Consider the following 23,513-nt stretch of genomic DNA (forward strand, 5'->3'; position numbering starts at 1 on the left):
TAGACCCGGAAGTAGACGGGCCTCACGGAAGCCGGCTTTGGCCCTGCGGCTGCTGCCGTCGCCGCGGAGAAATTGTTGCAGCTGGCAGCCTAGGAATGGTGAGACCTCGCGGTTCGCCTCTGAGTGTTCTGAGCAGAGTTGAGGATGAAATGGAGTTCTCCAGAGTGCCGCTGGGGACGACACCCCGCCAGGTTTGGGGCCCCGCCCCGGGAGCGCCCCGATAATCTGCGCATGCGTGGGCCGGACCGGGCCAGAATCTGGTCCTAGAAGTTACGCATGCGCAAAGGTGGCATGCCGAAGGTGGGGTGAGAATAGGTCTGGGAGTCAGCCTTTCCCCGCCACCGGCCCGTGGGGCTTAAACCAAGGCTGCGAGGGCATCGGGGTTCACTCGGTGCTTTGCTTTTGCGTTGCAGGGCTGACTTCGTCACCACTCCTATCCCGAGCCCGTGAAACAGACCTGGACTAATCCCCTACTGTGGGTGTGCCCCTGGGGGGAGAACGAGGGGTGGAGGGCCGGAGAAGGCAGGCGGCGCTGACCCTGCCCCAGTCTACCCGCGGAATCGGGCCCTTCACCCTCTCCCCAGGTGGCAAGATTCCCAGCCGTATCAAATGGTACGGCGCGAGGAGCGCACCTGGGGGCAGAGCTAGAACGCTGCGCGGAGAGACGCCCTGGTCAGAAGGGGCGGGACTCTCCGAAGCGGCGCGCTCCGCAGAGTCCCTACTACCTGAGTTCTCCGGGCTTAGGCGAGGGCCCCCCCCCAGGGTGGTTGATATTTGCTCAGTTCCCAAGCCGCGTTTTTTAGCTTCCACGAGGTACCACCCACTAAATCTTCAGCCAGAGCTTCAGATGAAAAAAAGTGAGATGGACTGGTGGGAGTTCAATCTCCGTTTCCTTTTCCCTGCTTTGGGCTGGGAGGGGAGCTGAATGGGCAGCTGACAAAAAGTGAGCCAAGAATCCCTTGTTTCTTGCTAGTTTATAGTCAAGGCCCTTAACCTAGGGGCTATGAGTATAATTAGAGTGGTTTGTGAACCACTCTAATGTGTACATTTTTCTAGGGTCCATAGCTTTTATCACTGTCTCAGAGATGTCGGTGACCTTAGAAAGGCTACTGGTTTATCAGGGTCATATTGGCAGAATATATTGTGTCTCTTCTCCTGGTGTTTTCCCTAGCTTATGGGATCCTGGGGACCTGTTCCAGTATAAGGAGGTGAAGCTGGCCAGTTCGAAACCTGAGCCTCAGGGAGCCTCATTTCTCCTTTGCAGAATCTCTTCTCAGCCTCTAAGCTCACCTGGTCAGAATCCTTGGATGAACCTGTGGGACCCTTCCTTCTAGCCCTGTGGTTTGGAACCAGTGGCTTTGGGACTGTGAGAGGATGGACAAAGGTAGTATGAGGCCGGGCCAGCTCCCCAAATGCTCAGGCGCCAAGCATCTGCTGATTCCACCCCGTGCCTGGCATGTGTGTCATTCGGTCCTGGCTGGGCATTGCCACCTCCCCCTGGGCCAGCACCACCCACGTACCTCTCAGCAGAGGCCACAGTTGACTGACTTGCTGTTGAGCTGACGCTCTTTGGCATGGCTGCATTTTGATGGCAGAGGGAGCAGTTATGCCCAGAGCCCGGTGTGTCGGCATCACCAGTCTGACCTGAGCACCATGTGCTGCACGACATGACACGTGGCACCGGGAGAACTGCCCAGCGTGGAAGGTCTGGGCCCAGATGGGATCTGGATGGCCAAGGAACTCCCACCTTAAAACTTCAAGTGTCAAGGAAGCAGGGGAGGGACCAAGAGGGCTGGTAGGGGAAGGGGGCTGAGGAGGGGTCCCATGTGCAGAGGCTCAGAGCTCTGCTAGGCATTTAGGAGGCCTGGATTCACCACTTCTCTTCTTCTAGATTCTCAGGGGCTGCTAGATTCATCCCTGATGGCATCAGGCACTGCCAGCCGCTCAGAGGATGAGGAGTCACTGGCAGGGCAGAAGCGGGCCTCCTCACAGGCTTTGGGCACCATCCCTAAACGGAGAAGCTCCTCCAGGTACTAGGGTTTGAAGGGCCAGAGACTGAGACTGCTGCATGCCTTCACCCCTGTTGGGAATGGCTCCCTGAGCCCCTCTGGAGCCCAACTGTTGGCAGACTCTTGTGCTTTTCCTGTCCCTACTAAGTCCCTCCCAATGAGACTGAGAGCAAGGGAGGGAGATCTTAGGTTTTGGACAGGAAATCTTTGTGGTGCAGTACACTGTCATCTCAGGGGTGGAGCATAGCAGTTCCATGCCCCATCCACTGAGCCAGAGCAGTTAGCATCCTACCTGCTGGGAACCTGCTCTACTTTGGGGGCTGGGTGTGTGTGAGTGGGTACTGGGGATGGGGCACAGAGCGTTCACTGGGTAGGACTCTTCTCAGGTTCATCAAGAGAAAGAAGTTTGACGATGAGCTGGTGGAGAGCAGCCTGGCTAAGTCCTCTACCCGGGCAAAGGGGGCCAGTGGGGTGGAACCAGGGCGCTGTTCGGGGAGTGAACCCTCCTCCAGTGAGAAGAAGAAGGTAAGGATTGGGAGACGTGGGGAATGGAGAGGGGTGGGGGCCAGTGCCAGATTTTGTGTTTCCCCACAACCTTTGCCAGCTGGCAAGAGCCCTGCAGAGGAGGCTTGTGAGAGGATCAAGCTGCCCCGGCCTACCTCAGATGCCTCCCTCCTGGGAGCCCATCTCTCGCTACTCCGCTTTTCTTGCTGCACCCATCACCACCCTGTCAGTGCATCCTGTATCACATTCTGTGTGGGAGGCATAGAGCATGCATCTATTCTGGGAGCAGACAGCCTGTTCCGAGCATTGCTGGCTGTAAAAATAACCCCCAGGTGGCATTGCTCTGGCCCCAGACACTGTACCAGCAAGAGTTTTCCTGGTATCCTCCCCACCCACCCTCCATGCTGGGGTTGGGGGGGCACCACCAGCAAAAAGAAGACCCCATATGGTCAAGGACTGTGTAGAAGTACTTTGATGGGGGCGGGAAGGGGGAGGGATGGGCACTGGAAAGCTAGGCCCCCTGCCTGTGGCTTGTTGTTGGGTGGGGCTGGAGCTGCCACACAGTGTGCGAAGCTCTAGGCCTGAAGCCCTAGCTGCCCTGATGAGCTCACTCTGCTCCTGCCCTCTGCCCAGGTGTCCAAGGCCCCCAGCACCCCTGTGCCGCCCAGCCCAGCCCCAGCCCCTGGACTCACCAAACGTGTGAAGAAGAGCAAACAGCCACTCCAGGTGACCAAGGATCTGGGCCGCTGGAAGCCTGCGGACGACCTCCTGCTCATCAATGCCGTGTTGCAGGTAGTGCTTCCCACCACAGGGGTTGTGTTCGCCTTCTCCCCGCAGCCTCCAGTTCCCAGCCCCCCATCTAGCCCGGCAGTGTCCTGTAGGTGGCACGGGAGGGTTCTTGCCAGCTCTGAGGCTGGAGCAAACCACTCTGGGGCCTTGCAGACCAATGACCTGACATCTGTCCACCTGGGCGTGAAGTTCAGCTGCCGCTTCACCCTGCGGGAAGTCCAGGAGCGCTGGTATGCCCTGCTCTACGATCCTGTCATCTCCAAGTGAGTGGGCTGGCCCCAGCAGTGGCGCGGTACTGGGGACACCAGAATTTGGCTCCTGAACAGAAAGAATTGTACAGGGGAGGGGCCTGGGAGGCAGGGCTCCTTGGGGCCTTGTATCTTCTGAGATGATACTGGAGACCTGCCAGGCTTCAGGGGGAAGCTGCTTCCTGATACCAACCCTGCTAATCCAGGCTGGATGTCAGGAGCAAGGACCTGGAAGCCAAGGAAGTAGCATGAGAGAAAATACCACATGAGTGCCGGGAGTCCTGTTCTACCACCGTGTGCATTGTGGTTTGGGGCGGTCACCTCCCAGCCTTCCCACACTGACCTCCCACAGTTTCTTCCTCCAGAAGAAGGAGTTGGAACAGAAGAGCACCAGGGCCTCTTCCAGCTCCAACAGTCCAAATACACCTATGCACACGCACAACACACACTCTTCCTTGTCAGTCACTTCGTTTGACATCATCAGAATTTGGTCAGGTGCTTAACACCCATCCTCTACTCCACAGCCCCTGTCACCACTTAAGCTATAGCCACAGCCCTGATATACCAGGAAGTGGGCAGGGCACAGCTTGGGAAAGAGGAGGTGGCTAGTCGGTGGCAGCTTTGGCCAAGTAAGGAGAAAGTTCTTGGGACAGGAGCAGCAGCTGGTCTCAGGATCTCCCTCCGGACTGGCCTGTAGGCGGCTGTGCCCTTGAGCCTCTTCACGGGGTTGAACACAGGAAGCTGAGTTTTCTGAGTTGCCTGTTGATGTTTTCGGCAGACGCACGAGGTCACAGGTCCTGTGCTAAAGCCTTGGGCTCTTCCTGTTGAGCGCCTGGATCTTTGAGTTCTGGACCTCAGAGGCCTGCAGGCTTTGGAGAAGTAGGAACCCCAGATTGCTTGACACCCTTCCTTCAACCCTGCCCTGCCCTCTATCTCCCTCCTGCCTAGGCTGGCCTGCCAGGCCATGAGACAGCTGCACCCAGAGGCCATTGCCGCCATCCAGAGCAAGGCCCTGTTTAGCAAGGCTGAAGAGCAGCTGCTGAGCAAAGTGGGATCGGTAAGGCTGAGGGCTGGTAATGCCGAGGGGCAGGGCAGGAGCCAGCTAACCTGGAAAACTGACTGCGGGGAGGCTCCACGGCTTGGAGACGCACGTACACCTGCAGGGCCTTTGTGCCCCGGGTCCTCAGGGAGAGCCAAGCCTGGCTTCCTGGGCGGCAGTAGCTATCACATTTTCCACCTCCTTCTGGGGACTGGGGCAGGGGGCACGGATGGTACAGCAGAGACAGGAGCAAGGAAACCCAGATGCCCAGAGTGTGCTTCTTGCCCTCCAGACCAGCCAGCCCACCTTGGAGACCTTCCAGGACCTGCTGCACAGACACCCTGATGCCTTCTACCTGGCCCGTACTGCCAAGGCTCTGCAGGCCCATTGGCAGCTCATGAAGCAGTATTACCTGTTGGAGGACCAGACAGGTAACTGGGCCCAGGAGCTGGCAGAGTGAGGGTGCGTGTATGTGAGTGTGAAGGGGGCTGGACACAGCTGCCCTCAGGTGCCCTGTAACAAATCCCTCCGTGGCCCCCAGTGTCTTGTTCATCTCTCTTTGCAGCAAAAACCACTTCCTTCCAGAGGGAGGGAAAGTGGCTGGAATGGTCTTAGGATCATGGTGAGGGTAGCCAAAATTGCCTAGAATCCTGAACAAAAAGACTAAATGGCAGAGTTGTCTCCCACTTCTTGACTTCTTTGGGTTTTTTGACATGTTTTACCATTACATAAATAATAGTATATTCTTCACAAGTAACATTCAAACATGAGTAAAATGTGAAAGTCCCTTCACCGCTCACCTGTCCCCCTTTCCCACCCACTTTCTCTAAGGCTTTCTGCCCCTTCCCTCTCTCCACACTCCTCCTTACTGCCTCTCCTTCCACCAAGCATTTGTGCTGTGGGGCTGTCTTCAGGCCATTCCCAAATCCCTGCAGGGACTTTAACCCAGGCCGCCTGTCTTTCTCCTTTCCCAAGGGCCAGAAAGCTTCCTCTCTTCCCTCACCAGCAAAACTCTCACTCTCCTAAAAACAGATACTAGGAAAGCAGTCTGATTAAACTGCAGGAAGCTCTTCAGTTAGATTTGGGTTTCAGGGTCAGACTTTCACAGTCCAAGCACACTTTACTTCCTAAAGATTATTGCACGTTGGCTACTTTGTAGTTGTTCATACTGTTCTGAAAATGAAGCTGCAGTTCTGCCTGTCACCTTACTCGCTAGACCCTGCAGCTTCTGGATAATAAAAGATTCCTACCAGAGGATTTTAGAAAATCTTGTCAGGGGAGGCCCCATCTTTCCTTCCTGAGGATCTCTGAATTTAGTGCCCAGTGGGCAGCCGTCTTTATTCCAGATATCTGCTGCTTCCTCAGGCTCAGCTATGACTGACCTCCTGCAGAGAGAACAGACACTGGATAAAGTTTATTTTTGCTACTGTAGCTAGCTCCTTTGTCACTATTTTAAAAGTTACCTTGTGTATATTTGTTTTTTTGTTTGTTTTTAACAAGTTTATTTTATTTTTGGCTGCATTGGGTCTTCATTGTTGCGCACGGGCTTTCTCTAGTTGTGGCGAGCGGGGGCTACTCTCCATTGCAGTGCATGGGCTTCTTGTTGCAGTGGCTTCTCTTGTTGCGGAGCACGGGCTGTAGGCACGCAGGCTTCAGTAGTTGTGGCACGCAGGCTCAGTAGTTGTGGCGCCCAGGCTTAATTGCTCCGCAGCATGTGGTATCTTCCTGGACCAGGGCTCGAACCCATGTCCCCTGCATTGGCAGGTGGGTTCTTAACCACTGCGCCACCAGGGAAGCCCCTATTGTGTATATTTGTTAACGTAAAGGTATAATTTTTCTCTTCAGGGGTCGTCTTTTGTGGATATTTGATTTCTCCTTTGCTATTTCATGTTTGGAGTCCCTAGGAACAGGGAGTGTACACTGCTTACCTATCAAGTCAGCTGAATATTAGGTTGGTAGGATTCAGGCAGTTCTGGCAGGGTGACTGCCCCAACCCCGTCTCCCCACAGTCTGAACTAAGGTGGAGGGCGGTGGTGGTGGAGCATTTGTGGCTCCTGTGCAGCCCCCCTCGCTTCCCTGGCAGCGATGATACCTCAGGGGTTGTCAGACTCCTCAACCAGCAGTCTCACTAGCTAGTCGGAGCTGCTGCTGAGCAGACGCTGCAGCCCTGGGAACAACTGACACTAAGGCAGGAGTTCTCAGATTTGGGGACCCCAATCGCTTTTACATTTTGACCAGAAAAGAACTGAAAAACTTTCATAAAACAGTATTTATCCTGAATACATCTGATGGATTCTGATATTATTGCATTCCATTTCTTTCCTTTTTTTTTTTTGGAAAAAAGTGAATTTCATGACCTGTTAACGTGTCATCACCCACAATTTGAAAACACTGGCTTAAGGCTCCCTTCTGACACATCCTGAGTGAGACTTGACAGGCATGTGCCTCTCAGCCCCTTGCCGAATGTGGCAGAAAATGTTTGGGAGCATGTGATGTGGTAGAAGAGGCAGTTTGGATTTGGAATCAGGAAAGCAGGCCTTGATTCCTGGCTGTGTCCTGAACTAGTCACATAGCTTAACCCTTCCTCCTGTATCTGTTTTCTCATCTGTAACGTGCGGCTAATAGTAATGCCTTCCCTACGTAGTTCAAGTCTTTGTGAGAACTCTTCGCACACTGAAAAGAGCGTGCAAAGGTCAACTTTTTTTTTTTAATTATTTTATTTTTATTTATTTTTGGCTGCGTTGGGTCTTTGTTGCTGCACACGGGCTTTCTCTAGTTGCGGCAAGCGGGGGCTACTCTTCATTGAAGTGCACGGGCTTCTCATTGCAGTGGCTTCTCTTGTTGCAGAACATGGGCTCTAGGCGTGCGGGCTTCAGTAGTTGTGGAGCGCAGGCTGTAGAGCGCAGGCTCAGTAGTTGTGGCGCACGGGCTTAGTTGCTCCGCGGCATGTGGGATCTTCCCGGACCAGGATTCGAACCCGTGTCCCCTGCGTTGGCCGGCGGATTCTTAACTACTGCGCCACCAGGGAAGCCCCAAAGGTCAATTTTAATTCCCTTCCCTTTCTAGAACCACCTCTGCCCCCCAGCAAACCCCAGGAATGCTTTGTGCCAAAGTAGCGTGCAGTCTGATCTGCATGCATGCTGTTACCTGTATCAGGTTGACTTTTGTTGATTTCAGCACGAGACCGTCCCCATGGGCTGTCTTTACAGTTTGTCCTCTTAGTTCATTTGTCTGCTCAGCAGCTTGTGGTTGAGTAGGAGCATTGGCGCTGACCCTCCCTCTGTCCTTCGTTCAGTGCAGCCGCTGCCCAAGGGGGACCAAGTGCTGAATTTCTCCGACGCAGAGGACTTGATTGATGACAGTAAGCTCAAGTGAGTGGCTGGGGCCACAGGCAGGGCACAGAGAGCTGAGTGTCTCCCCAGGACAGAGCTCCCTGTGCTGCCTGGCCCTGCCTCTCCTGCTGCAGGGAACGGAGCCCAGCCCAGACTCGGCCTGGAGCTCCAGTTGTAGCTGTTAGTCTCCCTGCTAAGCGCCCTCCCCAGCCCCCCACCCCAGGGAGGGAAGCGAGGCTAAGGCCAGAGGAGCAGCCCACGGGACCACTGGGCTGAGGGACTGAGGGGTCCCGCGGAGCCCAGTAGCACCTAATGGTGATGGCAGGTGAGCTCAAATTGGAGCCTGATTCAGCCTTCCCTTCTCGCCCCCCAGGGAAATGCGAGATGAAGTCCTAGAACATGGTGAGTGTGCCCTGGTGGGGACAGTGAGGGGGTGGGAGCTCCTGCTGGAACAGAGAGAAACAGTACAAGGTGCTGGTGACCTCAGAGTGTCCTTCATTACCACCCCACCTCACCCCAGAGCTGACAGTGGCTGACCGGCGCCAGAAACGAGAGATTCGGCAGCTGGAACAGGAACTGCATAAGTGGCAGGTGCTAGTAGATAGCATCACAGGTGAGGAGGCCAGGGGACCAGCAGGGTCGTGCTCCAAATCCCTTCGCCCCTCCCTGAGCCCCCTTGGTTGCTTGGCTGGGTTCACCCTCGTTTCGCAGACCTCTAGCTCCTTTCCCTCAGTGGATCTTGCCCTGGCTCCCTGCCTTCCATGCTGTGGCTCTTAAGAGTGGGCTCCTCTCTGACATGAGCTGCTCTCCCCCAGGCATGAGCTCTCCGGACTTTGACAACCAGACCCTGGCAGTGTTGCGGGGCCGCATGGTGCGGTACCTGATGCGCTCAAGAGAGGTGAGGCCGGCCCAGCCCTCACTGTCCTCATCCCCATCCCCACCCCTACCTCCCCCTTCCTAGGTTCCCCTTCTCCGTCGATCTTCCCCTCACTGCCCTTTCTATGTCTGGTCCCTGATTTCTCATCTTTCCTGGGCCTGTGTGGACTCCTCCCCATTCCTCAGGTTCCAGCCCTCACCTGCCCCATTTCCCCAGATCACCCTAGGCAGAGCAACCAAGGATAACCAGATTGATGTGGACCTGTCTCTGGAGGGTCCGGCCTGGAAGATCTCCCGGAAGCAAGGTACCAGCGGGAAGCAGTGTGAGGATGTTGCTGCCAGCCTCTCACTGCCCTCCAGCCCTGGGGCTTGGTCTCCGTGGGAACCTCAGGGACTGGGTGGGGCTGAGGAGCTGGCATTTTAAGATCTCTAACTTGGGAGTCCTGGGTGCCTTCTAGCGGCCCCAGGAAGCAGAGGGAACATGGGGGTTTCAGGCCCTCTTCTGGCCTTCTCCCCATCCCATCATACCCCCGTTCCTCTCTATTCCCATAGGTGTCATCAAGCTGAAGAACAACGGTGATTTCTTCATTGCCAATGAGGGCCGGCGGCCCATCTACATCGATGGACGACCTGTGCTGTGTGGCTCCAAATGGCGCCTTAGCAACAACTCCGTGGTGGAGGTGAGCTGGGGGGAGGTGGAAAGGCCGGGGTGAGCCCCATGGTGTGGTGGGGCAGCGTGTGGGCCTGCCCCGGCCCCCAGTCTCACCTCCGTCCTTAGCCACCCTTCTCTCCCGCCCGCAGATCGCCAGCCTGCGATTCGTCTTCCTCATCAACCAGGACCTCATTGCCCTTATTCGGGCCGAGGCTGCCAAGATCACACCACAGTGAGAAGTGGTGGCAGGACCCACGGGCTCTCTCTGGCCTCAGTTTCCCCTGCCCTCCCAGACCCCTGGAGCTGGCAACTCAGGCTCCTGGAAAAACCAGAGGGGGCTGCGGGAGACTCATCTCCTGGCCCCTTGATCTGAGCCTCTGCGGGAGGGCGGGGCTGGCCCTGGGGAAGCCCCTAGAGGCTGGGACCCTCAGGCTGCCTTAGTGCCAGAGCCCCTCGCCTTCTCTCTCTGCAGAGGCCCCTACCCTGTCCCCCAGACTCCCACCTTTGCTCCGTGTCTCCAGCTGATTAGCTTCAGACTTTTCCCTTTATTATTTTTCTTTTGTAAATACAAAGCACTGAGTTCCCAAGTAGTTTCTTTTATTATTCTTTTTTCAATATAAAAAATGTGGGGACAGGTGAGGCAGGGGCACATGCAGGGGATAGCAGAACCCCCTCCTTGGCCTCAGGCCACTGTCCCCCAGCCTGCAGAGGGAGATGAGACATCAGAGGAGCAGGCTGAGGTGAGGAAGGGCCCCAGAAGTAGGAGCCCAAAGATTCCTAGCCTGGGGCCTGCAGCTGAAGAAGTAAGTTCTAGCCCTCCCTGTGAGAGTCCGGTGCCAGGCCCTTGTTTGTTTGCTCTCAAGCTCCCTGCCCTGAGCCAGCGGGCAGCACGGAGTCCCAGGCGTGGCTGCCACCCTTCCTCCCCCCTGAGGCTGGGCAGATGGCAGCATGTCCGGCAGCAGCTTTGGGGCTGGCGGTCAGACCCCTGTGCCTTCTTCCTGGGCCCACTGGACTGTGTCAGAGCCGTGGCAGCCAATCAGCACCATCTCCAGGCTTTGGGGTTCCCAGGGCAAGGCCAGGCCCCCTGACCCTGGCGGGGGCTCTCCGGTACTGGCAGCCTCGGCCTGGTTCATGGGCTCCGGGGGCCCAGTCCTAGCCCCTTCCTCAGGAGGCGGTGGGCCTGGGGTGCTGGGCTCGGGGCAGAGTTCTCCTGAGCCTGGGGGCTCTGAGTCAGAGGTGGAGGTCCAAAAAGCTGTGGCTTGAGGCCAGGGGGAGCTCTGAGACGCCGGGGGGCCCCAGGGCCAGGGTGCCACGAGGGGAGGGGGCCCTGGACGAGGGTGGGGCCGGGTCCCACTCAAGACAGAGCCAACTGGGGGCTGCAGGCAGTAGGAGGACGTCCCAGTGTCCACACACAGAGGCTGCAGGAGCCCAGAGGCGCTGGCCGGGCAGGGCCCCTCTCCTGACGCCCGAGGGGATGGGCCCTCCCCATGGGGTGCCAGGATGAGCTGCACAGCCTGGCGAAGGGACTGCAGCCCCTCCCGCATCTGCAGCACCTGCTCAGACAGCTCCATCACCTGCAGGGAAGGGAGGAGGGTGGGAGGAGGGCGTGGTCAGTGGGCTGGGGACCTTACAACGGCAGGCGCCCCCACCCTTGCCCCTCACCCACCGCCTGCCGAAGCTTGTCCAGCATGTCTGTGTTCCTCACCTCGCTGGGCCCAAGGGGGACAGTGAGCAGGCTGTTCTCTGTGGACAGTAGGGTGGGGTTACCAGGCAGGGCTGGCGAATGAAGACAGCGTGGGGTCCAGGCCTCCGCCCGCTTAGCGCAGACCACACTGGCCTGGCCAGGCCTGCTGCCGCCAGGAACAGCCACTTACAGCCTTACCTGAGTTGCTGAATTCTGTGCAAACCGCCAGGGGGCCTCGGGCACACTGGCTTGTGCTTCTCTCTCAGGAAGCTGCCTTTGTGCCTGTCTCTTGTTCTGTCCTCCAGGCAAGGGGACACTACCTGGGCCGCCTGGCCTGCCCAGGGGCCACTTCCAACTCTGCTTCCCCAGTCCTGTATCCCCCCCAGTGGGCCAGACACGGTGCTGAGGGTTTCAGCACCATTATCTCATTTAACATGCACAACCACCTTTTTACAGACGGGAAGCTGGGGTGAGAACTGAGGTCACACAGAGATGTGGCAGCAGAGATCTCACCAAGCTCCATTCCAGCTACCTTCCAACACCAAGGTGCTGGTCTTACCCACCGCCCTGCCCAAACCATGCAGGTGGGTGAGGGCAAGAGGGCACCCAAAGTCTGTGCCCTGCCACTTTCTCAGAGGCTCCCAGGGCAAAGGGGCTGCCCTGCCAACTTCCCCCCGGACCCGGGCCCCAGTACCTGGTCCGGGAGAGGGGCTGCTGCTACATTCTGGGCCAGACCTCCTCACCCGGAAAGAGAACTTGGGCTGGTCAGAGCCACAGCCGTCCTCAATGCCATCTACTACCCTGTGGACACAGGACAACAAATCAGTTGACAGACAGCCACTGCAGTGTTTCATGGGACAAGATGCCCCATTGTCCGCAGAGGCTGCAGAAGCTTGGAGCTGGGCCAGGGGCTTGGGGCCCCAAGCGAAGGGTAACACGTGGTCCCTTCCTCTAGGAGCTCGCAGTTTCACTGGGGATTCAAACTTGAATGAGGTGAAACAGCAAGAGAGTTCTGAGCAGTGCATGGCATGAATGGTGGACCGGGGGCAGCAGGGAGGAGGAGGAGTCAAGGAAGGCTTCTTGGAGGAGGCTGGAGGAACAGATGGGCACCCAGGGCAGGGGTGTGCCTGGCCGGGGCCCCAGCCCTATCACTGCAGCTCTGCCCAGAGTTTAGTGGCCCAGAGCTCGCTCACCTGGGGCTCAGATCTGGGGGTACATTCCATGGCACAGAGGGCAGCCGCAGCCCCTCTAAGCTCTGAGGGTGAGCAGAGGGGCCGGCCTCAGCCTGCAAAGCTCCTGCCCTGCCAGGCCGCCCTCTGCCACCCAGCAGGGGCCGGGATGCCGGTCGTCGTGGTGATAGCAGCTTGGCGGCTGAGGAGGATGAGGTGCAGCTGGGGGACAGCAGGGGGCTGGAGGGCTCATCAGCTGGGGCTGGCGAGGCTGCGGGGCCCTGCTCCCCGTCTGTCTCCTTCTCCTCCAGTGTGGACATGAGGGTGTTGTCGCCGCTCAGGGAGCTGGTGTCCACCTGGGGATGGTGGGGGACAGGGAATCATCGTGGGGAGCTCCCGCTACGTCCCACTCACCCCCCCCCCCGACCTGGTCTCATCACCCTAGACGGGAGGAGCTGTTTTTGTTAAACAGGATGCCCAGTGTCTCCCACCTCCCAAGGAAGAGACTCGGCAAGGGAACGGGGTGCTTTTCTGCTGCCACCACAAAGCCACCAAGCCCCGGAGGCGTTTGCTGTCCCTCAAAATGCTAGCCAAGTGTGGACACGCTGTCCCTCTACTTGGTCCCTCAGGCTAACTGAACTATCCAGGAGGACCTGGTACCAAAAACCGGTTTGGAATTAGTAAGATAAGGCAGGAAAATTCAAAAGCCTTTCAGAGCAGTCCTGTGTCACTGTGAAGAAGCAGGGGGCACTGCAGGGCTCTCTGCAGAGGCGGCCTGGAGACTAGCGTGCGGCCTGCCTGGCCCCGACCCATGGGCACCACCCCTCATCTGTGACCTCACAGCCTCCTTGTCTGGTACCGCTGGACTCGCGGGCCGTCTCATGGGCCGGGAGAGCTGGGAGTGGCGGCTGAGCAGAGCTGGGCTGGGCTCTAAAGGACAGTGTGAGAGTGTGAAGGGGCAGCAGGGTGTAGAGCCCCACCACCACCACGTGTGGGGTGCTCACACGACACTCCCACAAAGCCCTTCTCTGCCCGCCTCACCAGGCCCCCCAGCACCCTCACCTCTGCGGGGCCTCCGCCAGCACCCAGGTTGTAGCTGAGCTCCCCTCGGAGGCCCCTGCTGAAGCGGGGGGCGAACTCGGGGTACAGCGCGAGGCTCTCGTGCAGGCCAGCCAGCTGCAGACACTGCAGGACGCAGTACGTCAGCCCCTTCACATCGGCGTTGGCCTTGACCACCTGCTCACGCCGGGGCAGCTCGCAGCCTATCAGATCGCCCTTCCCTGGGAAGAGGAAGCAGAGGTCAGCAAGCCCTGCCCCTCAGCCACCCGAGCCGAGATGGGGGTTGAGTGGGGCCTCTCCAGCCAGGACAAGAGGGGAGCAGCAGGGCCCGGGCCCTGGCTGACCCCTGCTGCCTGCCTCACTGGCTCCTCAGACAGGCTCGGGGTGAAGAGCACTGTGACCCCGGTGCTCAAGCACATTTGGGATCAAAGCACTGTGCTGAAACAGCCCAAATTTCATATCTGAGACACCAGTTCTAGTGATTCCCAGGTTGCCTGTGGATCAGAATCCTCCGGAAAAGTTAAACCAACCAGACTCCCCGGGGCCCATCACTACCTACAGAATCATAATATCTACTGGAGACCCCACAGTTGTTAAGCCCTGCAGGTGACTCAGGTAGAGCGTGTCCAGGAACCGGTATGTGGAACCAGCAAGTTAGTGCTGTGTGGCACAGTGAAAAAGGCAGGGGGCCGCGTTATCTCACCTCCCTGAGCCCTGGTGCCTCATCTATATGAGAGATCCTGCGTTGAACTGAGTCTGCGGTGCTTTCGCGATCTTACCAGAAGGTGTCAATGGAGGGTTTTCCCACCACCCGGCTGAGACTGCCACCTGGCTGACAGCGATTGTAAAATGGCATCAACTCGAGTCCGCATCCTAATCTCAGAGATGTTAAATTGTGGGGAAAAAATGTGTGACTTAGAATCGATGAAATAGGATGTCTCCAACCAGGGACGCGGTGATAAGTTAGTGTAGATAACGTGCCTGACGCATAGATGGCCAATCAAAGTTCACTTTCTTCCCTTCCCTCCTGAAAAGTGTCCCCTATCGATCATTCCCAAGAGGTATGGCATGCCACCAGGGCTTGGGCAGAGCACTCACGGCCCTCACAAGGCAGCTCAACCCACGGCCAGACATTTCACGAGATTAGACAGCGTTTCCTTATCCTTAAGGAAAACGATGGCTCGCTGCCACCCCCGCTGTGGGCTGCCTCACGCTGCCAGCAGAACTCACTGAGCTTAAAGGCCTCCTCTAAATGTTCATGGACTTTTGCTCAAATTTAAGTGCAGAACGCATCGTCGTTAAATCTTATTTTCTTGGTTTCAGGCCATCCTTCCGGTTCCTTCGGAGAGCTGTTTGGATCTCAGTGTGATCATCTGATCAATGAGCTCTCTGTCCTCACGTGTGTCATCTGGAAATAGGATAAGTATGTATTTCTTGTCTTCATCCAAGAGGGGAGATAAAAACGAGAAATAGGACAGGACCGAGGACGGAGTTCCATACCACTGGTCTCAGGGACCAGAGACTGCCCTCCAGGCTGGCCTCTCAGACACAGCCTCCAGCTCAGCTCATCAAGGCCTGTAAGGTCCTCCCTGCACCGTCGCCCAGCTCACCTCTCTTCGTCTTGCCTCTTTCCTCCCCAACTAACTTTGCACACTTAGCTCTTAGTTCATACACAGAGGTAAGGGCCAGAATTGACACTGCTAGATGTGCCGTGAGCCTTAGCTGCAAAGAGCAGGCAGGAAGCACCTGGATGTTCAACTAAGGAGGCAGGTGGGGGATGGGGTGAAGGCAAAGCAGAAAACCAGGCCATGATGAGGGCTGGGGAACCAGGCATCCACCAGGGCATCCAGAGGGGCCACGTCAACAGAGGAAACAGTTCATCTGGAACATGTGGGTAGGGACAGGATGGATCAAAGGTGGCTTAAGTCCCAGTGCTGGGGAATTCTGCAGGCAAAGGCCACGGCATAGGCGGTGGCCACCCGTGAAGCTGTCTTAATACTGAACGTGGATATTCTGAGACCTGGTGCCTGGCATCAGAGAAGAGAGATTCTTTCAGGACCCATGCCAGCTCCCAGCCACGCTGCTTCCTCAGCTCCCAGCTGAAAACCATCTGCTTAATAATCCACTAGACAATCTTGCTTTGGAGTGACCAGTCTGCCACTGTCAAAATCTGCCTTTTTGCCCTTCTGAATCTCTCTAGTTCCCCATCATTTCTCAAGGACTGCCAGCCATATGTGAGTGGCCATAACTCCGTTTGTTCAGAGTCCTGGCATTAACTCCACGTAGGGCGAGAAGTCAAACTCATGAACGACACCTCTCTCAGCTCACATGGTATTTCTTTCTTCTGTTTCCTGTTGGAAGACCATCCTCCTCAAGGAAGAGAGGATGGACACACAGTCGCTGCTGGGCGTGTGGTCTTGCTGGTTCTCCAGGTTAATGACAAACTTCAGCCCCTCCAGGCGTCAGCTGTCCCCACAGGGAGTCCGCAAGTGCTGCTGCCTGAGGATTTGGCTGTGGTCCTGGCTCTTTCCATCAGTGTGTGAGGCCCTCCGTGACCCACGCAGATCACAGCGTCCCCACCCTCTGGGGTCCCTGCTGAAAGCCTCCCACAGCCCCGAAGCCTGCAGCCCCGTGTTGCCCGCTACCCTGAAATCGCGCCCTTTCTGCGGGATGAGTCTCCCCAGAGCAGAGCGCCTAAGAACACAATGTTCAGAAGCCTGAGGTTTAGAGTTAGCAGAACAGCTTCTAGCCCTAGCCTGCCTGTTCATTAACCTCTTGGAGCCTCAGTTCCCTTCTACGCAAAATGGAATAGCGATCATTCCTCCGCACTGGGTTTTGTGAGGTTTGTGTGAGTTGAAGCATGTAAGGGCCGGGACACAGGGCTGACCCCGCTGCGGGACCCCTGGGGCCAGCATTATTATCATGTCAGCTCTGAAACTGCAATCTCCCCGTCCTTGTCTAGGGAACTGATCCCTCATCTTCACCTCTTTCTTTTGCCAAGAAGGGAAGTGTATTCAGAGTCTGAGCTCTGCTGTCACCCATCGCAACCCTGGGCTTGTTCGAGGACCTTCCCTAGGAAAGTAGCATCTTCCCTCTTGGGCCTGGCCGGGGTGGGCGGGGGGAGGTTGCAGTGAATAAGCATGGCGTTCACACAGACCTGCGGTCAGTTAATCTTCAACAAAGGAGGTAAGAATTTACAATGGGAAAAAGACAATCTTTTCAGCAAGGGATGTTGGGAAAGTTGGACAGCCTCGTGTAGATTAGAACACACCCTCTCACCATACACAAAAATAAACTCAAAATGGCTCAAAAACTTAAACATAAGAGATTACACCATAATACCCCTAGAAGGGGACATTAGCAAAACATTCTCTGATATAAATCGTTTCAATGTTCTCTTAGATCAGTCTCCGAAGGCAATAGAAATAAAAGCAAAAATAAACGAATGGACCTAATCAAATACTAGCTTTTGCATAGCAAAGGAAACCATAAACAAAGTGAAAAGACAACCTATGGAATGGGAGAAAATATTTGCAAACGATGCTTAATTCCCAAGGGCTTAATTCCCAAGGGCTTAATTCCCAAGGGCTTAATTCCCAAAATATACAAACAGCTCATACAACTCAACAACAAAATAACAAACAACCCAATCGAAAAAGAACCAAACAGACATTTCTCCAAAGAAGACATACAGATGGCCAAGAGGCACATGAAAAGATGCTCAACATCGCTAATTATTAGAGAAATGCAAACCAAAATTTCAATGAGGTACCATGTCACACCGGTCAGAATGGCCATCACTAAAAAGTCTACAAATGACAAATGCTGGAGAGGGTGTGGAGAAAAGGGAACCCTCCTATACTGTCAGTGGGAATGCAAGTTGGTGCAGCCACTGTGGAAAACAGAATGGAGGTTCCTCAAAAAACTAAAAAGGGAGTTGCCGTATGATCCAGCAATCCCACTCCTGGGCATATATCCAGACAAAACTCTAATTCAAAAAGATATAAGCACCCCTATGTTCACAGCAGCAGTATGTACAATAGCCAAGACATGGAAACAACCTAAATGCTCATCGACAGACAAATGGATAAAGAAGATGTGGTATATATATATATATATATATATATATATATATATATATATATAATGGAATACTACTTGGCCATAAAAAAGAAATAATTCCATTTGCAGCAACGTGGGTAGAACTAGAGATTATCATACTAAGTGAAGTCAGTCAGACAGAGAAAGACAAATACCACGTGTTATCACTTATATGTGGAATCTAAAATAGGACACACATGAACATACCTACAAACCAGAAACAGACTTACAGGCATAGAGAACAGACTTGTGGTGGCCAAGGGGGAGGGGGGTGGGGGAGGGTTGGATTGCGAGTTTGGGGTTAGCAGATGCAAACTATTCTACATAGAATGGATACACAACAAGTCCTGCTGTATAACAAAGGGAACTATATTCAATATTCTGTGATAAACCAGAATGGAAAAGAATATTAAAAAAGAACATATATATACATGTATAACTGAATCACTTTGCCGTACAGCAGAAATTAACACAGCGTTGTAAATCGACTCTACTTCAATAAATTAAAAAAAAAAAAAAAAAGGGCTTCCCTGGTGGCGCAGTGGTTGAGTCCGCCTGCCGATGCGGGGGACACGGGTTCGTGCCCCGGTGCAGGAGGATCCCACATGCGGCGGAGCGGCTGGGCCCGTGAGCCATGGCCGCTGAGCCTGCGCGTCCGGAGCCTGTGCTCCGCGACAGGAGAGGCCACAACAGTGAGAGGCCCGCGTACCACCAAAAAAAAAAAAAAATGGCGTCCATGCCTCCCTTTCTCCTGCCTGAACACTTTCCAGCACTTTCCTCCTTAGCATTTGATTTTCCTCCTTGACAGGAAGTGCTCCCCTCCGTCCCCTCACAGACCGAAGGCTGGTCCTTCGCTCAGTCTGGCCTACAGCACCCGTGAGATTGAGTTCACCTCCTTGTGTTGCCGCCTTGTGGTCACTGGGTCCGCTCTGAGCTTTGCCCAGGGCTCCATGGCTACCCCTGACCCCACCCTGGCTGTTTCTCCCTGGTGGCCTTGCCTGCGTCTTCTCTCCGCGTTTTCTGCAGATGGGGCCCTGGTTCCACCCGCCTCCCCGCAAGCCCTGGCGTCCTCCGTCCCACCCTCACAAACCTAGGATGGCGAGCACGGTGCCGCCCTTGAGCACCTCCATGGAGCCAGAGCAGACGAAGTAGAGGGCCTGGAGGGCGTCGCCTTGGTGGATGAGATACTCGCCAGGCGTGCAAAAGGCGGGCCGCAGGGCCAGGGACAGTGCCCGCAGGCAGCCGCGGCTCGCCGCCTCAAACAGGGGCAGCTGCAGGACCTCCTTGTGAAGGTGCATGGCAATGTCTGCGCGGAGCTCGTCCGGGAGGCTCTGCAACAGCTGTGGGTGGGATCAGGTGCCGAAGGTTAGGGTGGAGAGTGGGAGGCAGCCTCCCGCCAGCCCTTTCCACCCCGAGGGCCTCAGAGCAAGGGCAGGCGTGGGAGGGGCCTTGATTTCCCCCCTCCCCCCAATCGCACAGCAGCCAGCTCCACACAGGGTCCAATCAGTGAGGGGGGCCGCCTCTGCCTCCCTCTCAATCACTTTATCCTCCCCGCCTCCCATGGGCAGCCCTGCTTTCCCCCACCCGGCCTTAGACCTGGCCGGCAGTGAGCAGGGCCTCTAGACCTAGCGAGCGTGGAGGCGGGCCTCCGAGCCGGCCCGGCTGCCTTCTGCTCCTTGCCGCTGGCCGCCCAGGACAGAGCGGAGGCAGGGAGGGTCAGAATTCTGCATCTCTTGCCCTCCAGCCCGCTGCTCCTGGGAATCTTAGGCCGAGCGCACACTCCTTGAAGGAGCAAAGGCTGGAAGGGCCGGCCCTGGAGGCCTGCGCACCTCGGTGGTGTCGATACCGTTGTTCACCGCCCAGGTCGCCTGGAAGTACTCGAGCATGCGCTGCTTGAGGGGCTTGGGGATGCGGTGGATGCGGATGTAGTCGCGCAGGTCGCGGGTGCGGCTGTGGTACAGAAAGCGGCGGGCGTACATGCGCTGGATGATGGCCGTCACGTTCCCAAACACCACCGCGTGCATCAGGGCTGGGGAGGGTGGCGAGAGGGGTCACCTCCAGGACCAGCCTGGCCCGGCCGGACACCGTGCGGGACACATCTGTCCTCCCCACCCGCAGCCCCGCGCTGGGCAAGGCCCCCGGCCGCTGTGTGGGGTGGAGTCCTGCGGCCAGGTGGGCTCTCCTGGCCCTGGGCTCGGGTTCCTTGGGGCCCCTAGGCGGAAGCACCTCTGGGAAGGACCTCGGGGCCCTGTGGGAGGTGGGGAGGGAGGGGTGGCCCAGGGCATGAGTCGGGGAGAGGGCCCTGGACTGGGAACGGGGCAGGCCTCACCGCCGATGAGCATGGTGCAGATGGAGAAGATCTTCTCCGTGTCCGTGTTGGCAGACACGTTGCCGAAGCCCACGCTGGTGAGGCTGCTGAGTGCGAAGTAGAGGGAGGTGATGTAGGCACTGCGCAGTGAGGGGCCGCCCAGGAGCTCGGGCCCCGTCCTGTTGGCCTCGCTGCTGCTGCTGCTACAGTTGTCACTCTGGCCAGAGCTGTTCCCTATAGCTGGGCTCTGGCCCACCAGGTAGTAGGGGGTCTCCAGTCGGCGGGCCAGCTCCTGCAGCCAGCCTGCGGAGGGGGCAGGACAGCACTGCTGCACTGCGGGCGCAGGGGTGCCTGCTGGTACCCCCGGGGGGGGGACACACATGGCTGCAAATCCACCCCCCACGGCTTCCTGCCATGTCCGTCCCTCCTCTGCCAGCCCTGCGTGCCCCTGTGCACCCCCTCACCCCTCCCCAAGACAAGCACACGAGGTTGAGACTCATCTCCCCAGACGGTGTCTCTGGGTGCCGAGGCTGGAGTGAGGAGCTCTGCACCTTCCTCCCCGTGCTGGCGCTAATCCCGGGGCGGTGGGCCCAGCTGGAGGGGGGCAGAGGGACTGGGGGGTTCATTGCACCAGCCACAGCCTCATCCGCAGGGCCGCCTCCTCTGCCTTGTCCTCCCAGACTCCTCTTGCTTTTTCTCTGAGCTCCGGAAAGCCGCCCCCCATTCAGCCTCATCCCCCCCACCCCACCACCACACACACCACCCAACCTCATGCACGCGTTCTCGGGCACACCGACGTGGATGTGTGCACACACCAGTAAGGCTACAGACGCAGTCGAGAGGACAAGGACACACGTGTGTGAGCACAGTCCCAGGAGCACAGCCACGGCCTGTGCACGCTTGGGAGAGACAAGGGTACGCGGGCGCTTGCACACTGACACCCAGGTAGGAGAGGGACACACCTGCATGGACATGAGCACACAGGTGAGTGCACTCAGAGGCCACAGACAGGCAGGCCACCGCCGTGCACACAGCTCTCTACACGCAGACACAAGCCAGCCTGGGACACTGAGAGGAGAATAAAGATCGCCCCAGTCTCCTCCTCAACCCCCCATTCTCTGGTCTGGCCTTGGAGGAGGTGGGGCTGCGTACTGGGGTCTCTCAGGAGCCCACAGCCGCCCAGAGTCACTCAGCCCAGCTGGAGGGCTGTGGGAATTCTAGGGTGTTAGATGGGGGTTCCCAGGGTCCACAGAGGTCCCAGGGGTCCTGGCAGAGCTGGGGGCCATGGGGAGCAAGGGAGAGAGAGCAGATCTAGCATAGAGGTCCAGAGGGTGGGCTCAGGACCACAGGCTGCGCTGGGACCCACCTCTCCACGTGCCCGTCCCCAGATCCCTACTCCACACTCACCCTAACATCGCACATGCTGCTCTTCTCTGTGGCCCTCACACCTCTTCTCTCACCACACACCCATCCATTCAGCAATCTCACACACGTGTGCCAGGAGCCGGGGGACCCCCAGAAGCTTACTGCAGCGACGTCTCAGAGGTACACAGCACCCGAGGGTCCCGGGATGGGGCTCAAACCCACACGCTATTGGCTAGAGCTAGAAGGCTTCCCGGAAAAGGGGACACTGGTGGTTTGTCTCAGAGGATGGGTAGTTTTGAGACAAACTGAGAGGGGGTCATTCCTGATCTAGGGAAAGGTGTGGGCTAAACCTAGAGCTGGAGACAAGTACAGGCGAGTAGCTTGGCTTAGCTAGAATGTGGGGTCCGCACTGAGGGAGCGAACTCCAGGCTAAGGAGTTGGGGGGATGTGTAAAGTCCTGGGCCAAGGTGAGGACTCACCCTCCTGTTATTTGAGATGTGCTGTGAGAACGCAAGGAAGTACACAAAACCCTTCAGTCCTTACTTAGTTGGGCCTCTGAGGTGAAGCCGGTATCTGGGTGAGGAGGGGGCTGGAGGGTGGAGAAGCAGGAGGATGAGGGCAGGATGCAGAGGGGTCCCTCCTTACTCAGTCTGGGTCATGGGGCATTGTCAGCCCCTGGAGCTGGTGGCGGGATGGTCCCTCTGCGTAGGCCGTTCTGGAGGCTTTCATACTGAGAAATGCTCTGAGCCACCTCCCTCAGTGTTTAGCACAGTCTTTTGAAAATCCAGCCCATCTCCACTGGGCTAATGGGATTCTGGGGCTGGAACTTTATGTCCACACCAGGGCAGTGGAGCAGTAGAACCAAGGCAAGGAGGCAAGGGGAAGGCACCTCCCACCAGACAGAGCTGGGCCAACAAGAGGCGCCACCCTCACCCATGGACATCCCTCCCGAGGTGGACTTAGGGAGGTCTGGGCGTGGCTCCCACCCAGCTGGGGGGTAGTTTCCCTGGAGAAAGAAGGGGCAGATGATGATGTGAAGGACTTGGGAACTCCCCTAATGTGAACTAGCCCCTCTGGAACTTAGGGTTCAAGGGTGCGATCTGCCCAACAGTCAGCCTGCCCCTTACAAGCCCCATGCTCTCCGTGGAGGGGCTCAGAGCCCTTCTGGGAGCCAAAGGTGTTCTTCATGTCAGCTCAGCAGCCCCTGTGACGTGGTCAGAATGGAGGATCCCCATGGACGCAAGACACGGGGTGTCTGGGTTGTGTGTGGGGAGGGGACTGACCTGGGGATTTGGTGTGTCACCCACGTAGGGGTTGGGGCTCTACATCACTGTTACCCATCTCCCAGTCCTCTGAGCATGTTCGTTGGGGACGTCTGACCCCAGAGCCGCCTCCGCCACAGCCTTCCTCTGGGAAGGGCGGGCGCCAAGGAGCTGACATACTGCCTGGAACGTGTCGGTTCCTGTGCTCAGCAGCTAGAGCTTTGGGGAATATCCAAGTGGGCCTCTGGGCTACACACCAGTCTCCGTGGGCTTGGCGAGGGAGGGAGGATTAGCGGGAGTCTCCTCGTCCCTGGGAACTGATCAGAGCATGTTTCTAAGGCCAACCTGGACTCCTGGTGACCGACTCCATCAAGAGAAGACAGTCATGGTGGGGGGAGGCATCTGAGCAGCTGGGCTCTTGCCCACTGACTGGAAACGGGGGCTAAAGGCCAGTTACGGGGAAGTTGCCAGAGGGCTGGAGGGCATGGGAGGAAGAAGGTGTGTCCAATTTTGGATCTGCGGGCGTGGAGAGTTAGACGTCGTTGGAACAGAACGGTCTGGAGACAGAGAGAGAGGATGGAAGTTGAGATGTTCACACCGTGGTGCCAGTGGAATCGCCCAGGGAGAGCAAGGCGGGGGGCCGGGGCAGGAGGAGGCCTCCTCACAGGGCAGAGAGATGGCTGGCAGGGTCAGGTGCTACAGGGACTTCAAAGGGATAAGAGTTTGGCCCCAGAAGGTCACTGTGACCTTCAGGGTGACATTTGGGATTGAGAGGTGGAGGTGGAAGCCCTCCTGGCAGGAGTTAAGACATGAGTGGGAGGTGAGCAGAGAGAGGAGCTGCGAGAGGGGAGGTGAAATGAGAGTGAAGACGCTGGTGGGACGCAGAGAAAGGCTGCATTTCGGGCTGGGGAAGGGCTGAAGCAGCTGAGAACCATGCTGCCGGAGGTGACAGGAGTGGGCAAGGGGCCTTAGGGGCCAAGATGGTGGGGGATGAGCTTTTGAGAGGGTGGCCGGAAAGCGCCAGGCATCGGAGCAACCCTGGAGAGGTCTTCTGAGAGGGGTGGGGTACCCAGCTGGGCAGGGAGTGGGCGAATGTGAATGTGGCACAAGCTTGAC

The 23,513-nt window shown here is 57.1% G+C and overlaps 2 protein-coding genes across 10 annotated transcripts in view; one reads left to right on the forward strand and one right to left on the reverse strand.

The window, feature by feature from the left end:
- Window positions 1–10,043, forward strand: MCRS1 (microspherule protein 1). 9 transcript variants are annotated; one of them, XM_032645906.1, is made up of 16 exons: window positions 2–191; window positions 414–612; window positions 1,265–1,384; window positions 1,892–2,030; window positions 2,396–2,534; window positions 3,147–3,305; window positions 3,456–3,565; window positions 4,499–4,607; window positions 4,882–5,020; window positions 7,885–7,960; window positions 8,295–8,323; window positions 8,442–8,534; window positions 8,737–8,819; window positions 9,015–9,102; window positions 9,350–9,477; window positions 9,599–10,043. In XM_032645906.1, exons 3-16 carry the CDS (start codon window positions 1,375–1,377, stop codon window positions 9,683–9,685), a joined length of 1,389 nt encoding a protein of 462 aa, XP_032501797.1. In that variant the 5' UTR covers window positions 2–191; window positions 414–612; window positions 1,265–1,374; the 3' UTR covers window positions 9,686–10,043. The 9 variants fall into 9 exon arrangements, with proteins under 9 accessions (XP_032501796.1, XP_032501797.1, XP_032501795.1 ...); XM_032645904.1 differs by having other exon boundaries at window positions 2–98; XM_032645909.1 differs by having other exon boundaries at window positions 2–98; window positions 3,456–3,532; window positions 9,599–10,039.
- KCNH3 (potassium voltage-gated channel subfamily H member 3) overlaps window positions 10,038–23,513 on the reverse strand; it is an 18,776-nt gene continuing 5,300 nt past the window's right edge. The window contains exons 9-16 of the mRNA XM_032645902.1: window positions 19,792–20,073; window positions 19,292–19,491; window positions 18,553–18,802; window positions 13,365–13,582; window positions 12,327–12,658; window positions 11,828–11,934; window positions 11,116–11,192; window positions 10,038–11,023 (exon numbers count right to left, since the gene is read on the reverse strand). Of these exons, the coding sequence (XP_032501793.1) occupies window positions 10,427–11,023; window positions 11,116–11,192; window positions 11,828–11,934; window positions 12,327–12,658; window positions 13,365–13,582; window positions 18,553–18,802; window positions 19,292–19,491; window positions 19,792–20,073 (2,063 nt within the window). The 3' untranslated portion in view covers window positions 10,038–10,426. The remainder of the gene's footprint in view (window positions 11,024–11,115; window positions 11,193–11,827; window positions 11,935–12,326; window positions 12,659–13,364; window positions 13,583–18,552; window positions 18,803–19,291; window positions 19,492–19,791; window positions 20,074–23,513) is intronic.

The sequence above is a fragment of the Phocoena sinus genome, chromosome 10 (genome assembly GCF_008692025.1).
Source record: "Phocoena sinus isolate mPhoSin1 chromosome 10, mPhoSin1.pri, whole genome shotgun sequence".
Lineage (NCBI taxonomy): Eukaryota > Metazoa > Chordata > Mammalia > Artiodactyla > Phocoenidae > Phocoena > Phocoena sinus.